This window comes from Centruroides vittatus, unplaced genomic scaffold, assembly GCF_030686945.1.
Source record: "Centruroides vittatus isolate TY-2023 unplaced genomic scaffold, ASM3068694v2 contig_863, whole genome shotgun sequence".
Classification (NCBI taxonomy): Eukaryota; Metazoa; Arthropoda; class Arachnida; order Scorpiones; family Buthidae; genus Centruroides; species Centruroides vittatus.
In genome coordinates, this window is record NW_027122563.1 from 25786 (window position 1) to 44003 (window position 18218).

Sequence of the window (18218 nt, forward strand, 5' to 3'; positions counted from 1 at the left end):
GGCAAAAATGATGTATAGATTGACACATTGAAAGAAGCAATTTGCATTTATATTGGTAATGATAATGACTTTTGTGTGTGATTTTAGTTTGGTAACTAAAATTACATGTGAAAATCATTTCCTTTCTTTTGTTTTAGTTGTTGAACAGTACTAAATAATTAATATAATAATGATATATTTTAATATTCAAGGAAATTTTTTAGATACTTTGATAATGAATTTTGTTTTATTAAACCAAAATAAATATAATTATAAAACAAATTTGCATAAGAATGTACAACATATATTAATTTCAAATATAAAAGAATGAAGAAAATATTACAAAATGTATTTCATGCTATTGACTCATCTTCATGTTAAAATTAAACAATTTTAAATTCTAATAATTTAAGGAGTTGTACTGTTTTATCTGAAATAAAAAATGGTAATACTTTTTATACTATGCAGCGACTTTAGGAATATATATGTTCCAATGAGAATACTTTAGAAATCTGACGCTGAGACAATTGGTCTCAAAAATCATTTTATCTGAAATAAAAAATTTTTAGTATATAATTTGATATTTGTAAGTTCCAGCTCACAACATAGAGAATTGAAAACTTTTTAAATTATTAGAATTTAAAATTGTTTAATTATATTTTGTGTGTTTATTTATTAAAAACTTGATATACAAATTGCAGGAGTCAGTATTTTTATCATTTGAAGCATGATCTTATATTCATATATTTGTAGTGTTATGAAGTTGTGTCATCAGTTTTCTTGAAGTTAATTACTTCTCTTTTGTTTTAATGATCTCTCTCATTTTCTTACATAAATTAACCATAAAATTCAATTATCAAAGATCAAATGTAATAAATTTGTGACAGACATTTTTACTTTAAACTGTATTTTTTTTAAATATTTTGAAAAATTAAAATTTTGTCTTTCATTAGTTATGTTATCTTTGTAAGATCTAAGATAATTAATAGCCACATTTTATAATTTCAAGGTGTTTTTTATTCTTACGTATTTATATAAAATAATTCATAATTTAATTGTAACTCTATAAACTTAATTTTTTATTTATATTTAGTTTACTATAAAATTAAAATTGTGTACTTGATCCTCAATACTGTTTAATGGAATGGAATTATGTCGTCTTATATTTTATTTATAAAAATATGAATATAATAGTTGCTATGATTTAAGATCAAAAATAATATTATCAATAATTTTCCCTTTGAATTCTGTAAAAAGTAATTTAATTGACATGCATTTCTTTTTCTTCAATTTATCAAATCGACATCACATCAAATAGAATGTTTTAAAATATTTTGTGATTAACTTACTTCATTTGGATGTTTATTATATAAAATAATTCTCAGCATTTTGCTGAAAATTATTTTATATCTTTTATTATCTTTTATATCTAATTATTATTTTATATATTTTATAAATTATCTATTTTGCAAGGTTTACTGCTAAAATGTTTTTCCTTTTTTGTTTTAATAATATCAAACTTTTGATTTCATCATCAGAGTTTCAATAAACTTTCATAATTAGATGTTGGAAAGAACTGTACAAAATTAGAATTTGAAGCTGTAGAATTGCTGGGCAATGTACAAAGTTATAACCTAATTTGTTACTTAATTCTAGTGAATTCACAAGTCTCCAAAATCTGGAAAGTACACAAATTAAAATTAAACTTTAATCTAGCGAATTCATTATTCATTTTCTTTTTTTATTAAAAATTTCCTTGATTTTAATTTTGTTTAAATGATGAAAAGTAAATACCATTTGATAATTTTGAGAGATGTTATTGATTTTACGCAATTTCAACTTTTCAAAAGCTCGAATGTCTTCATATAAATAATTGTTTTTATTATTGGGTTTTATTGTGTGATGCTTGTTTATGTATCTGATAATTTGATACAATAGAAAAATATAAATTTTAAAAAGTTATTTAAGGAAATAAATATTCAAGACTTTTTGACTTAAAATTTTTACTTTCCTAGCTGTTATATATAACAGGGAAAGTATGGCAATTGGTCAAAAAATGACTCCCAAAATTTTTACATTTTTGGACTTAAAACCTTGACATATCAAAAAGTGCAAAAGAATTTAGGGGGGGGTTTCTGTATTTATGGTTGTGTGCATGTGGTGGTGCACAATTTTGTTCACCCACTTTAAAACTTAATAATTCCTGTATGTTTTGTTGAAAATATCTGAAATTTTGCTGGGAGGTTTGTGTATTATGGAGATTGATACTTAAAGTTTGGTAAAGGCCAAGGGAGTGGAAATAGAGAGGGGGAGCATGTGTCATATCTTGAATAGGGTTGGATTTAATGAAGATTTTATTTGTTATTAGCATTTGTAATTTTTTATAAAAGTTATCTGTACCCTCAAAATTAAGCTTATTTGCCATTTTATAGCAATTAATAATATACAGTGGGTGATCAGTTAACAAACATAATCTGTTCCAAGACACTGTTCGCTATCCAAATTTTTCATTAACCGATTATCAATTTACCATAGGCTTTTATTGGAATTTGATTAATTTGTTCAGGAGACCCCAAAAAGTAAAAAATAAATGCTTTCTTACTACATTTATTTATATGTAATAATAAAAATACATATATACACAGTCTTGCATTTTTATTAGTTATGATTTTTCTATATGTGGGGGTTAAAGAATCTGTCCAGTGTTGATTGCTTTTCTCTCTTCAGGATTTTTCAGAATTAATTAATAGCATTGTAATGCCATGCAATAGCATGGTTTAGATGCCATTCTAAGACCGTTTGTTCTGACATCCTCCTACTTCTTCAAAAGATGTTTAATAGCAGATGTAGGCATTAATTCACTTTTTTAGAAGAAAACATATCTTGCTGAGTATCTTGGTGTTCTTCATTCAAGAGTTTTTGGCATTCTTCTGTCATCAGATCAGTTTCAGGTTCTATTATGAGCTCTTCAATGTTCTTTATTTCTCCGATGTGATTTTTGTTACTCCTTTAGTTGCTTGAGTCATCTTGATTGTATCTTTTTTAGATAAGATTGAACTGCAACCTACTGTAGACCCATTCAAGCCATACTGCCCAGCAACATCAGACATCTTCTGCCCACTCTCTACCTTTGCTATTATACCTCACCTTTCAAAAATAAAAACTGACATAAAATTTAACGAGTGCCCGCCCGACAGTCTTGTGAATAATATAAAATAATTGTTTTTCTGTCAGAAAAATAAAAGGCTGGAATTGTAAGGGAGAGTTTCAAAGTTTGGAGGAACACTATCCGATCAGTATATACTGTGTTAAGCGTCAATGCCGATGTCTCCCGTACTTTGAAAAGTTTTGAATTGTTGCCCGAAGATGAGGGAAGACCAATCGGTATTCATTATGTTACGTTGCTTCTTCTTGTTTGTTCTGTGAGGTGTTCATTTTCTGAACATAATCTTTCGTGAAAGTGTTCATTATCCGATTTGTTCATTAACTGATCACCCACTGTATAAAGTGTTATAAAATATAACAACAGATGGCACCATACACATTTTTTAATTTTTTTGCTGAGAAAATTAAACACTTGTTGCTAAATTTTTATAACTTTTGGAAAATTGCATTTTCTGAGAATTGTAATTATCTACAATTTTGTTTATATGTAATCTCTAACTTGAAAAAGAAATTGAACTGTAAGATTTTATGTCAAAATATAATATGGAATAATATAATAACATTTACTTCTGTAAAGGTTAATTATTAACATGTTCACTGCCTCATTAAAAAGCTATGTTCCTAGCTGTATATTGAGAAAAAATTTTTTATGTTTTGTTTACTTCTTATCTATATCACCAACTGATATGATTATATTGGATAATTCTTAACTACGTATATATTAAGTGAATGTTAAAAACATCAAAGAAATTAAATAAAGTAAGATATATTCTTAGAAGTGTACAGTAAGCAATTAGGAAAGTTTTTTCTTAAAATACATGATAAAGTTTTTCAAAAAAAATCTCAGCAAACTTTTAGGATGCTTATGAGAAGATATTACGCATGTGGTATTACAGTGTAGGCTATGTGATGATATTACTGGCAGTGAATATGTTAAAATGTTAAATAAGTTAGTTTATTTCCATTGAAAAATTTAAAATACAAATATTTTGCATATGAAACAGTATATTTGATTAATTTTTTATAATTAGAAAGTATTTAAAAGTAAAGTTTTTAAATTAAAAATTAATAGGTATTAAAAATTAAATGTTTGTATAATTTGTTTTAATACATTAAAGATAATTAGTTACAAAATATTGTAGTATATGTAATTGCAATCAAATCTGTAGATAGTGGAATATTTCATGCCATATCATGGCAATGTATTAATTATCAGTACAAAATAATTTGATCTAAATTTGCATAGTAAGCAGAAATTACAGTTAAAGTCCTGTTGGTTTATTTTTTTTTTCCCAGAATACTCTAAATTATTATATTTAATTCAAAAGTTCATCTTCTACTAATACTGATAATCAGATTGTGACCTGATCATCTACTTTTAAACCAAAATACTTTAATAACTTAATTAATAATCAGTCAAGATATAGCCTGAAATAATCTATTATCTAGGAATTTGATTATTATAATGTTTAGGGTTGGTTTTATATATATAAAATTTTCAACTTATATGGAAAATTTTATTAAATCTGTAGAATTTCAATTTAATTTCAAATCATTTTTATCAATTGTCTATAGTGGTGGTTCTCAACCTTTCTGAGGCCGCGGAACACCATTCATATACTTCTTATTGCACAGAGCATTAGCATCAATATATTCAAAAATTGATAAGCAATTCCATGTTTACTATTTTCAGGAAATGATGAAGCAATAAACTAATAAACTTTATAGACTTTCACGTAAATGCAAAATTTTCAGCAAAACACCCAAATTCAACATTTGAACATTTTCTGCCACTCCTTTATCTGCCTTCATCAGGAAATGTCAAATGAAAATAACTTCTATTTATAGAATGTAGCCACGTTCTATGCATAATTTAAAAATTTTTTTAAAAATCAGTTTGAACCACGGCTGTGACATATAGTAAGAAACGTATATTCCTTTAAGAGTCTAAATAATAATTTCATGCATTTGGTACGGGAATGTAATCTGTATTGATGCACACTCCTCTTATGTCGGCCCTGTAGAGTTCTGCAGCCTCTAATGCTCTTAAGTGTTGTCGAATAACCTGTGTATTAGGTCCCATAAGGGGGATATTCCCGGATCTGTAGCATACCAGGCCAGAGCCATATTAATGTTTCCTTTTGTTATGTCATACTTGTGATCTCGTAACTGGGTTGTTTTGTCTATCTGTATGTGGAACCAATGTACATAAATGTCCTGTTGAACTTATCATCCTGTGGTAGGATGCGGTAAGCTCCAGGTGCTCTTGCATTCTTAGTGTCATCTTTTGCATTAGACAAAAGGCAGAACATGGTGGGTTTTCTTTTGTACACTATGTGTTTGTTTAAATCCTTGGCAATCCTCCTGTATATGTGATGGAGGGATGGTTCATAGCTTAGGACTAGCCGTTTCTCTTCTGTATTGTTAAAGTTAGTATTGGTGCTGATTGACCTGGCCTGATTTGTGAACATTATATTGTTGATAAATGAGTGACTGTACCCATGCTTGATGCAATATGTTTCAGTTGTTCTAGTTCATTGTTAGTATCAGAGGGCTGCATACAATGTGAGTGGGCTCTTTCTACAAGCTCTATTTATTCAATATAATAAAACTTTAATATATTGAATAAAGTAGAAACGTGAATTATCTACAAATACAGCAATGGGAATAAATTTGAATAAAAACTTTAAACTAATAAATTTGAATAAAAAATTTGAATAAACTTTAAACTTTAAAACTTTAACTTTAAATAACTTAAAACTTTTGTGGAACACTCGAGATAGGTTTGCAGAACATCTGTGTTCCATGGAACACTGGTTAAGAGCCATTGGTCTATACTGTATTAGTGTGTTAAATATGTACAATGATTGATAGGTGAAGAAACTCCTTACGATATGATCTTTGTTTTGAAGTTTTTCTCTAAATATTAATTTTTATTTGTTTCTGTTGTATAACTTTATACTGGAGAATGAAATATTTTTAAAATTAAAAACATGGAACATTAATTTTGATTTTTTTAAAATGTAAAATTCTTTCATTAATTATTACTTTTTGAAGGAGTAATTAAAAAATAAAATTTCAAAACAGTGATTATGTTTAATGTGTTTTCATTATTGTTTAAACTAAAATACATTTATAATTTGAATTAAATTTATATGTTTATGTTAATAATTATATAAATAGCTAAATAAATTTTTAAAAATCTATTTATTGTAAGTTTATAAATAAATCTCAATTTGCTTATATACACTTGTAACTAGATATAATGCACTTCAGTAGAATGTGGCAATCTATGGGCCCTATTTCATCATTTAGAATATAGATCTTGCTGCTGCTTTTATTTCATCTTTAACTATCAATTTAACTCTGAAGTCTATAGTTAGGATACTGAGATAAATTGATAGTGAGTGTAATTAACAATACACACAATTTAAAATCAGTTGCTTCAATTTGCAATATTTTGCTGGCCATTTTAACACTTGATACAATGTAAGCAGCTTAGTCTTTGGAAGTCTTGATAGAGAGAAAAACTAGAAAACAAAAATGGACATCAGATAATGTCTGTTAAGAGTGAGTTGATAGACAGTGGCTATCATGTGACATGGCTTATTTTCAAAAAAGAGAAAAGGTTCCTTCTTACAATACATCCTCATGCACAACATAATTCAATTTTTTTGGATTCCAAGGTCTATGTTATATTCAAGTCACCAATATATAGGGTGTCCACTTAAACATCTCTCCAGGGAGGAAAGAGATCTTTCCATCATTGCACAAGTGCATACATGTAATGCATGCTTATCCAATGCTAAAATAACCAAAGGAAATCAATTTGATAATTTAGCATAACATACAAATAATCTCTAACTGTACAGGATAAAGACAATATTGCAGTAATATCTGCAATGTTGTCTTTATCCTCTATCCTAATACAAAAAAGTGAGCTTTATTTTGTTAGGCTATGTCCTGCATGGCAGTGTCCAGCAACCGTGGTTGGAAAGAATCTTTGTATGCATGTCCAACTCGCAAGCAACTTCTGTCCAGAGTGGATGCATGTTGTTTACAAAATGGCGGCGAGATGACTTCTTCAAATGCTTGCTACAGAAAATATGACAGGCGTTAAAACAGTAAATTTGACAGGTAATTGTTATCACTAACTAGATAAAACAAATATAAAGAATCTTCATAGAATAATAAGTTAAAAAAAGTTTTATTTTTAAAACGTTACATTTATACAAAATCAGAAATTATTAAATTACGTAAAAGATTATTAATTAAAGTACCTACAACATATATAGACAATTTATTTGCCATTCTGTTTCATTCATCTACAAAATCAGCCATTTTTTTCTTTGGAAGCATGAGTGGTGGAAGCAATGATCAAACTGGCTTGGTAGCTGCTTCCTGCATGTGCATGTAGAAGCGTCATCTGGTGGTCGCTACACACTAAACGTGTTTATTCCGGACACACACATTTGCTTGAACCAGTTTGTCCACTCCACTTGGAAGTGCGTTCACGCCTGCGGTTGCTGGACGCTGCCACATAGGACATAGCCTTAGAGAACATGTTCAAAACGAGTTTCAGCAGCAATACAAAAATGCAGATGGTTGAGCATAGCATTACAGATGGTACATAGCATTCCTGGTATCACCATTTCACTGACCTATCTTATATATCACTTCAGTTTATCAAAATCACCTCATACATTTGTTTTTAAATGACCTTATAAGAGGGATAAAGTTTGGGGAAGGTGGTGATCATGTAATACAACTGTTTTGTCTATCTAGTGGTTGCCAATCCACTCCATGGGACACTGATGCATATCACTCTGGAAAAGAGATGGTATGTGACACTAAACCTGGAATTAATCTTTCTACTAGATAGATATTTAAGTCGTGGTTTTAGCATTGGAACATGCATGCATCACATAATACACTCATGCAATGCTGTAAAGACCCCTTTTGCTTCTGGGCAGATGTTTAAGGGGACACCCATGTGATACAAGTTGAGAATCCTTTATCTGAAATACTTGGGACCAGAAGTCAGAGGTGAAATTACAATGGTACAAAATGGTTCAATTAAACCAGAGCCTGAATGTATCAAGCAAAAATTCTGCAACCCTGATCAAAACAATTTTTGATCATAGGTCAGATGAATCTTTTTCTCAGTTAAAAATTAAAGGCTTTTTTTGAAATGTAAGTCCTGTCCTTTGCAGCAAGAGATGGGATTGGGAGGGCAAGGATCCAAATATTTCAAAAATCCAGAACAATTTCACTTTGAAATTGTTCTGGATTTTTGAAATATTTGTACATTTATATCTATAAAATGGGACAGCTTTGCAATGTGTCTTAAGTAATACACCAACAGAAAACCTTTAATTTTTGTACATACATGAGGAGAATAACTCAACATAAAAAAGGTATTAAGAAATATTTTACAGTAAATATTTCTTAACAGTTTTTTTTGTCAATATTAGATATGGTAGCTGTATATATGTAATGTGAATGTATGTCTCTTTAATCCGAATAAATAAATCCAGTAGACTTCCTCACAGCTATCAGGTTAGGTACTCCTTTACATTCACAAAAAAGGAGTACCTAACCTGATAGCTAACCTGATAGCTGTGAGGAAGTCTACTGGATTTATTTATTCGGATTAAAGAGACATACATTCAGATTACCTTTTTTTATGTTGTGTTATTTTCTTCGTGTATGTACATTTGTTAGTATGATGTCCACTCTACGTATTTATGTAAAATTAAAGTAACATAAACTTTAAGTTTTGACCAAAAAAGCCTTATTTTTTATATATTTGTATGAATGTTTTTTAAAATGTATTTACTGTAGAAGTGTGAAAATATTTTTAAAAGATATTCCATAGATGTATTAAAAATAATTTTAGATATATTTACAAGAAATGTTAATTGATCTGTTCAAAACAAAAATAAACATGTATTTGTTTAAAGTTTGAATGTGTTCTGCTAAATTGGGATTGAACTACACTGAAGTCACACCTTTTGTACACACAAACTTTTCATGAAATTTATCAGCCAGGCAGTCAGTAAAATCATCTGGGCAGGACATCTGACACACAGGCCCTGGGGAAAACACTGGAACATTCCTAGTGCTTTCTGGAATTTTCTGTTTTGGGAAACATTTCATCAACACTCAAAAAACTTATAGATTTTAGAGATTTTCAATTTCAAATAAAGGATTCTCAATCTGGATGTACTGTACATACATAATGTGTATAAGCTTTAGCATTGTACAATTATATTTCAAGTAAAATAATTTAATCAAATGATAAAACTGACTTTATTATTTGGCTCTAATTTGGCTAATTAAATATAGTTATTATTTAATATATTAATTTAATATGCCAAGCTATTGCTTGACAATGCATTTGGCTTTATTATTTGATTATTAATACATAATTTATGCTTTGTCTTCTATAAGTTTTTAATTCAAATTAGTAAATTAAGAATAACAGATAAATATTATGTGCATTATTATATCTTATATACTTCTTTATATGTACTGTACATTTTACACACATTTAATAGTGTACTTTAATGTTATTTTATGAAAAATAGTAAAATGATTATAAAAATATTGATTTTGATATATGTATAAATTGTATTTATGGTAACTTTCTCATTTACACTAACTATTTTTGATGATGATGATGATGATGATAATGATGATGATATAATTTATAAATTCTAAAATTAGTAATTGGAAATATTAATACATTTTCAGGATCCTATGAACCCTAATGAAACTGTGATTGTTATCCGAAGTCTGGTACCAGGTGGTGTAGCTCAGCAAGATGGACGTCTTATACCTGGCGACCGACTGCTATTTGTCAATGACATCAATCTTGAGAATGCTAGTCTAGATACCGCTGTACAAGCTCTGAAGGGGGCACCAAAAGGGGTTGTACGCATTGGAGTAGCCAAACCTCTTCCCCTGCCCGAGAGTACACAAAGTGGACAGGTGAGTGACACCTTTGTGTCTCGGGTGGATGGGGGAAGGGGATTGGTAGGAGCTCAAGATTCTTGTAGAGCTCAACCATCACTTGTAAAATCAGAGAGTTTTTAAATGTTTGGGTTGACTTTCAAATAAAGTTGAAACTTATTTCATTCAAATCCATGCTCAAATACTTTAGTTTGAAAATTAAATGATATAAATTAATATTTTCAATTCCATCGTCAGATTTAATCTTTCTACATTTTCTAAAATACTTAAGATCACTAACATTTAATAATTAATTAAAATTTTAAAACTGATATTTCAGTATAATTAAGCTATTGTTTGAATTGATAAATTTTGCAAATAAATAAATTTATATTTCTATTGATTTTTAATTTCATGAAATTAAATGAATAGTTTTGTAAGTAATTTAAAATATGAAATAAAAAGTTTCAACTTTATGGAAAAATATTAAGGATCTCTTGTTTTAGTGCCTATATAAAAATATATTGTATATAACAGTGATGGTGTAATCATTTAGAAAGAAAATCTCAATTTATTCTTTCTCCTTCCTCCAAATCCACAGTAATATATTTTGGTTTGATATGTTATTAAAACTGAAATTTGAAATAAATTCACATATCGACTGTCATTTAAATATGATCTCTTAATGATAGATTACAGGGTTCTGTATGTTAGCTGTGATGTATTATTTTTATATATTTGCAGACATTTTCTAATAAATTATAAAAGTTTTTTAGGCATTTATATTTTTTTGCACTGAACTTTTTTAAATTAGCTATGCAAAATATAATGATTTTGTAAATTTTAATTCATAGATGGAATCAATAAGAGTATTTTTGTGACTAAATATTAGAAATTTCTGTAACAAAAATAACTTTTGCACTCAATTGTACAAATATTGATTCCATTTTTGATGCTTTTATGTACAGTTAGACTTATAAGTAGATAATTTTGATAACATTGTTCATTTGTCATAAATTTTAGGAATGTTTATAATTTTTTTTTCTTTTGTATTTATGTGTTTATGCACTTTAGCAGCCAATAGAAAATTATTTACGTTTTTTATCGTTGATGATGAAATTCACTAGAAATTCATATCTGTTGTTTTATTGAAGAATTTGAAATTGATTATAATAAATTAATTAAATACCTATTCATAGTAGCTGTTATTTATTACAGCAATATTAATTTTACATTACAGTTAAAATCACTAATACAAGTCATTTTTTTTAATCAAAATTTATACGTAATTTTTTTATTCATTAAATTACATTTAATATAAAATATTGAAAATACTTAATACAGCATACAATTTTTTATTGATATATTAATTGAAAAAGTATATATTATCTTAATTTACAATGTTTTTATCAATAGATACAATAAACTAAAAATTCCACTTAAATACTAATAAAAGTAAAATTGCTTTAATTAAACCTTCATTAAAGCAATTTTGTTTTTATTACTCTAAATAAAATATTTATATTTAAAGATGTAAGCATTTTAAAACTGAGAAATCATAATTTAAATTGTTTCTTTAGCGTACACTATACATTTATAATATAAATGAATCACTTGTAAATTCCAAGTGTTTATATGTTCATAGGTTTATAAGTAAATCAGTCATATAACAGTGATCTTACTGTTTGAAAACATAAATATTCTGCCATTTATTAGTATTAAAAATGTACATATGTACAATAGAGCATCGATTTTCCGACTCAATTGGGGACTGGGGTTGGTCAGGTTGGTCGGATAACCGAAGAAAAAAAAACGGATAACCGAAAAGTATGAAAAAATACATCATTATTATATCCCATGTAATTAGTATATTAGTATATCGCTATTAACCTACTTTGCGTCGAATTTTCATCGATGTTAAACCTAACAAAATTTTTTTAAAAATAATAATCGTCACTATTGTATCGTTAAAAATTATTTCTTAATTTTGCACAAAATAAATACAAAAATAAAGAAAATAGAAAATTAAGCGTGGATCGAATACTGGCCTCCCTTTTATGGTCGAGCCAGTGTTGCCAGCTAAAACATGCAAAAATTTAATAAAATGACAATAAAGCAGACAAGACATAATCAAATATTGTAGCGCCACATCACTAGCGGGCATTTGAATTTGCCGACTAGAACGCGGTCGGTTAACCAATGTGACGGTTGGTCGGGGGTCGGATAATCGATGCTCTACTGTATATACAAAATGCACTTTTTTAAGAATTTAAAATTTTTTAAATTAAAATTTTAAATTATTTTATATTTTCAAAAATTATAATTGAATTTTCTTTAAATGATATTTTAGAAATCCAAAGTCAGTCAAAAATAATTTATTTATTGTTTTTATCATTATTAATTGCTAAAAATATCTTTGGGCTGAAATAAATTAGTTTTAACTAGAAGCATTTTTTTTTTTTATTACAAGAAGAATGGAATAAATGGATTAACTACTTTGTTTTAGCAACAGCAGCTCTGAAAGGATAATTACCTCATATTTTAGTGACATTGAACAAAACAGATAAAAAAAATAAAATAAAGCAAATTTTGTGCTAAAATATATTTTTTCCATAATAATTTACATTGTAACAGATTTTTGAGTATGAAAAATAAATTTTCATATTATTTTATAAATTTAATCTTATTTTATTAAAATGTAAGTCAGAGAGATTTAATAATGATCCTGTTTAAATATTTTCAATTAATAACACAATGTACTTACTACTCTATTGATTTATAATTAATGAAACATTTTAACACAAAAAAAACCAATCTTAAGTTTCCATTGACTATTGAAGATGCTATTTTTATAGGAATTTATTAATGATCATATTTTCAAAAAGCATAAAATCCAGAAATAAATTTATTTAATGAACTATTATTTTTTGAAAATTTAATCATTTTCCATTAGTTATTAAGTATGTATGAATTTTAAAAAAAGTTAACATCAATTAAATTTAATTAAATATTGCCTAAATCACTTTAAAAAATACGAATGGTTAAATGTTGATTTTTTAAATTTGGTTAAACACACATGAAAAATTAATACTGAAATTATCATATGTATTCAGGATTATAACTAATTAGATTATTTATGGCTAATCGACTGACTATTTTGGAGTATTCGTAAAGTGCTCTGCTTATTCATTCTTGTTCAACTGGACACAGTAGAGTAGTTGTTTGGATCAATCACCTACGGTGATTAGTTGATTACTCTCTCTCTCAGAGTGATGTCATTAACCTACTCCTGCTGCCGCCATTAATCATAAATTTTAACAATAAATGTAATAGATGGTGATATATTTACTTTATTTACTATATGCAAATTTGTCTTATTTTTAATAAATTTAATTGAAAAAATTAAGTGACAATAATTTCATCATTAACTATAAACAGGGATGCAGAATATGTCTAGTTGTGCAAAAGAAGGTCAGGGTAAATTAAAGCCATCCCAAGAAATATGCACTAGAAAAACATTACAGTAAAATGAAGTAGTGTCTTGATTAAGCCTATAGATATTAGTTGGAAAAATTTGCCAATATGGAACAAAACCATGTGTTTTAAAAGTAAAATTGAAACATTATTTGCTTTGTTCCTAATCAGTTTAGTCACTTGTTACATTGCTGCTTAATTATACAGTTATGTGCTTGCAATAAGGATGAATCAGTCTCAATTATCAAATCGCTGTTTTGATCTTTACAAAACAGTTGAAAACCAAAACAGAGCTTTGAAGGGAATTTAAGATGAAAAGCCATTTTCATTTTAAAATCTTTTTGTGTGCTATTTAAAGGATGAAATTTCATGTCAGCTTGAATTAAAATGAAATATTCACTTGTTCGCTCATCAATTCCACATACACAATTTGCAAATTAATAAACTGCTCTTAAAAAAATACTTTCTGAATTGTCTTGATTAAATAGCTAAACAGAAGTTTTACCATCATTTTATAAACATTATTTTCCTTTATTTTTTATATTTTTTGTAGATATTACTTCAATATTAATATTTTTTTTATTTTATAATAAATTTTAAAACATCATTAAAACATGATCATCTTTTCAAAGGAAAAAAGAAATAATAATGAAAAAAATCATTCAAAAACTTTAAAAATTTCCTTTTTTTCAACAAATTTGCATTTCTTAAGTAATTTTTCCAGAATAAAATTGCATGACTATTGTTATCATAAAGAATTTTTGCATGTTCGGATGTCCAGAAAAGTGTGTTAATTAGTGCCCCTTGCTAAAAATTGGTCATACGTGCCTTTGGTGAGGACTTCAATTTTATTTTTACTAATCAACCTATTATAACAAGTTTATAATTGTACATGCTCTTCTATGACGATGCTCAAATTAAAGCATTCTTTTAATTTAAAAAAAATTTTCATGTTAATTTAATGGTTTTTTAATATTGCATGGTAAATTATTTGGTAGTCTTGTTTATTTTTATGATTTAATTTGAATTTTCCAAACTATACAGTAATAATTATTAATTAGTTCATACTTATTGTTTTGTGTATTAGTATGCAATAATGTTTCAGAAATTTTGGATCTTGAAAATATTCTGCATGCTTGATTATAAATACATATTTAATCTGAATCTAATTAAATATAAATAAAATTGATATTGTGTATGTCAATTACCAAGTGATCATTTTATCATTGACCCAACAGGCACACAAATGTATACATTTTTCTTAAGTATATTACAATAATCTGTGGACAAATGAGTTGTCTTTGGTCAACATATAGCGGTATCATTTCATATATTACTGTAATAATGAGATTGTTACACAAAAAAATCTACTTTACGTATTTGACATACAGCTGGATGTATTCAAGGGAAGAAGAAAAGTGTGATAAATGTTAAAAAATTAAAATAGTTTTATTTTACTGTCTTAATATCTACAAGAATGAATAATCTATAAAATTTATCTCATTTGTTTTGATTTTTGATGACAGAAGATGGTTTTAACTTTATAATCTAGATCAGTGTTTTTCAACCTCTACAGAAAAATGTATGAAAAACTGACGGCACTGTGCATCTACAGTTTGCTTGAAAATTGGCAGAATGTTATTTGATGTCTGTGATGTTCCTACATAGTTATGTATGTATGTATATATATCACAAAAATTATAGCTATAATTATAACAAAAAATGTACATTATGCAAAAGACAGTCTTCAAAGAAAATGAAAATATCACATAAAATTACCCAATTATTGAAAGTTGTCAAAACTAATAGCAATGCTTCTGCAAGGTGCTTCAATAGAAAAAAATTAGCAGAATCATTAGAAGAAAAAAAGATGAATAGCAAATTGTATTGGCACAAATCATAATATCATAATGTCATATTTTAAAAAAGCATAAAAACAAACTTTTATATTGAATTTTATATAAATTTCATTGGTTTATAAATATTTTTAATAGTTGATTGCTTCCTTTTTCACTGGAAATAAGTTTTTTTTCCCCTGAAAAACAGTAAAGGAATTATCTAAGAGAAAAAGCGATTGAATCTAAGTAAGCTGCAAGTCTAAAAATACAACTCATTTCTGTCATTACTAAGGCAACCAAGTTTTTGTATTAGTATAGTAAGTATTATAATGATTTATGCATTTTCTGAGACATTTAATGGAGCATTAGTTGGAAAACACTGGTCTAACTCTCTTCTCTGTTTGATGTAAATTATTAGATGTCCTTTTCTTTTTACAATATGAGGATTATATTGTAACTCGATTGATTGATAGCTAGAAACAAACAATGAAACCAAAAATAACTACAAAATAGTATTTAATATAAAATTTTACATTTTAGTTATTAACTAATTAACAGTATAAATAATGTGCATTTTTATTATATACTTACAATTGTGATACATTAATTAAAAATACATTGAAAACAAATATGATAACATTATGTCTTCAGTAAAATAAACTTTCATAGATTATTTTAAAAAATAATAAAATATTTTTCAATTAAAAATAAATTAACATATCTTAAAATAATTCTGATAGATTTCGTTTAATATTTTTCTTTGAAACATATGTCAAATTCAATAGGATATACAGTCAAACCTGTTTTTATGCGCGATTTTTATTTGTGCGATTTTTTTAATGCGAATTTTTAATTTGAGCGGTATAGTTGGTGACTAGTCTCGTGCGATTCGTCATGTCTCACGTTGACTTATTATAGCATAAATGCACTTATTATAGTAATATTATTGCATGAATATGCGAAAAATGAAATAATTTACTTTTTAAGTCAACAAAACACCACCTGGACAAAAATATGTAAAACAGACGATAGACCAGACGATGCAGTCAAGTGCTGACATCTGTTGTCAATAAATTCTATTTCGTACGGTTTTGAGTTATTTTCTATGTGAGACTTTTTTTATGCGGTCCCTGTTGACCGCATAAAAAAATTATTTTTTAATTGTGTTGCGAAAACTATTATTTACAGCCATTCGTGAAGTTTCGTGAGATTTTTTTTAATGCGGTCCCTATCCCCCGCATAAAAACAGGTTTGACTGTAATTCTAGTAAATTTAACATAATAATTGTCTTAAAAACGTTATCATCTTGGTATTAAGTTGTTCAAATTTTTGATATAAATTAGGAGATAAAGTAAGAATTTGTATGAAAATAAAGCCAAATAATAGACTATAGTTTGTTTTAAAAATATAAAAACATTATCAATAACTTTCTAATTAATTATTAGAAATTTCTAATTAGATAAAATTAGAATTATCAGTAAACAATCAATTGAAATTTTTTGTCTATTAAATTAAATTTTTACATATTCTTTAGAAATTAATTTCACCCTTGAGAGAGTAATTTTCAATTCATTATTCATGCTTTTTGTTGTATTTTTTATTTTTTATCTATATTAACAAAATAACATTATCTTTTAATAATCTTTGTAATTTTAGTTCAAACATCCTTCAAAAATTGTGAATTAAAATAAACCAAGATTTATATAATATTTCATAAAAGTATTCTGTGTTGTTCAAGCATTTAGAAAAAATATTTAACAGTAGTACTTGAGTTTGTTACACAGTAAAGGTTAAGTCAGAAATATAAATCCTCAAAGATTTGTTCAATTCCTAAAAATTGTTTATAGGCCATCTTTAGACAGAACACAAGTTTTTTACATAGGTGTATATATATATATGGGATGATAGAAATATGAAGATACTCTGTTTCATGAACCTTTATTAAGCTGTTTTAATTAATATCAGTTGTAGCTTTGCTTTAGATTTCATTCAATAAGAACATTCCATCCACTTTGATGTTTGTTGTTGAAAGTCAAAGTATTTGTTCCTTTAACTTTAACTTACTTTAACTTTGTATTTCATGTGAGAAAATGCCTTTTGCGTATATAAGTACTGGCAAATATTGAAATAGTTTTTATTTCTAAATCTCTTATTTGTAGGTATTTCTCAGTGGAAAAGAAAGTTTAACTAACTCTGTTCTAGTGTCTGATTCAGATTTAATAATAGTGTCATAGATATTAATTTAAAGTTCACATAATTCTATTTGATAAATGAGGTTTATACTTCCAGTATTAACATACAATGGATTTCTGAATTTGTATGCTAGTTTGAGTTTATCAAATTGTAACTATCATCAAAATTTTTAAAATAAAAGCCAAGCTAAAGAACTAATACTTTAAAATTTATAGTTATATCAATTTGCTGCCATTTCATCAAAAACTTCTTGGCTGATTCAAAGTGAATCAAGTTGTTTGTTTTTTTTCTAGATTTGATGTTAAAAAATGGCAGCTTGTTGCAAAATTCAGTTAAGCAATTTTAAAGATTATAGATATTTTCCTTTGCTTTTGCAGAGGCAGAAGTGCTAACTTCCAAATTTTACCTCTAGAGATAATGCCGTCAGTCTCATCTGGTAGTGCATTGTCATTTTATTATACCAATATCACACCCATAACTCTAGCTATCTTTATTCAAAAATCTTAGGGCTTCAATGTGCACCCTGTATAATTTGATAACTTTAATTTATTCGTTTTAAGTTCACATAATTAATTTATTTATTTATCTTGTTATTATTCTTCTACTTTTATTTGC

At 27.0% G+C, this 18218-nt stretch overlaps 1 protein-coding gene across 3 annotated transcripts in view; it reads left to right on the top strand.

Moving 5' to 3' along the window:
• Nucleotides 1-18218, top strand: part of LOC136982787 (multiple PDZ domain protein-like) — a 242190-nt gene that overhangs the window by 13582 nt on the left and 210390 nt on the right. For all 3 annotated transcript variants that reach the window (XM_067279293.1, XM_067279294.1, XM_067279295.1), the window contains exon 6: nt 9901-10137. In XM_067279293.1, coding sequence (XP_067135394.1) covers nt 9901-10137 — 237 coding nt within the window. The remainder of the gene's footprint in view (nt 1-9900; nt 10138-18218) is intronic.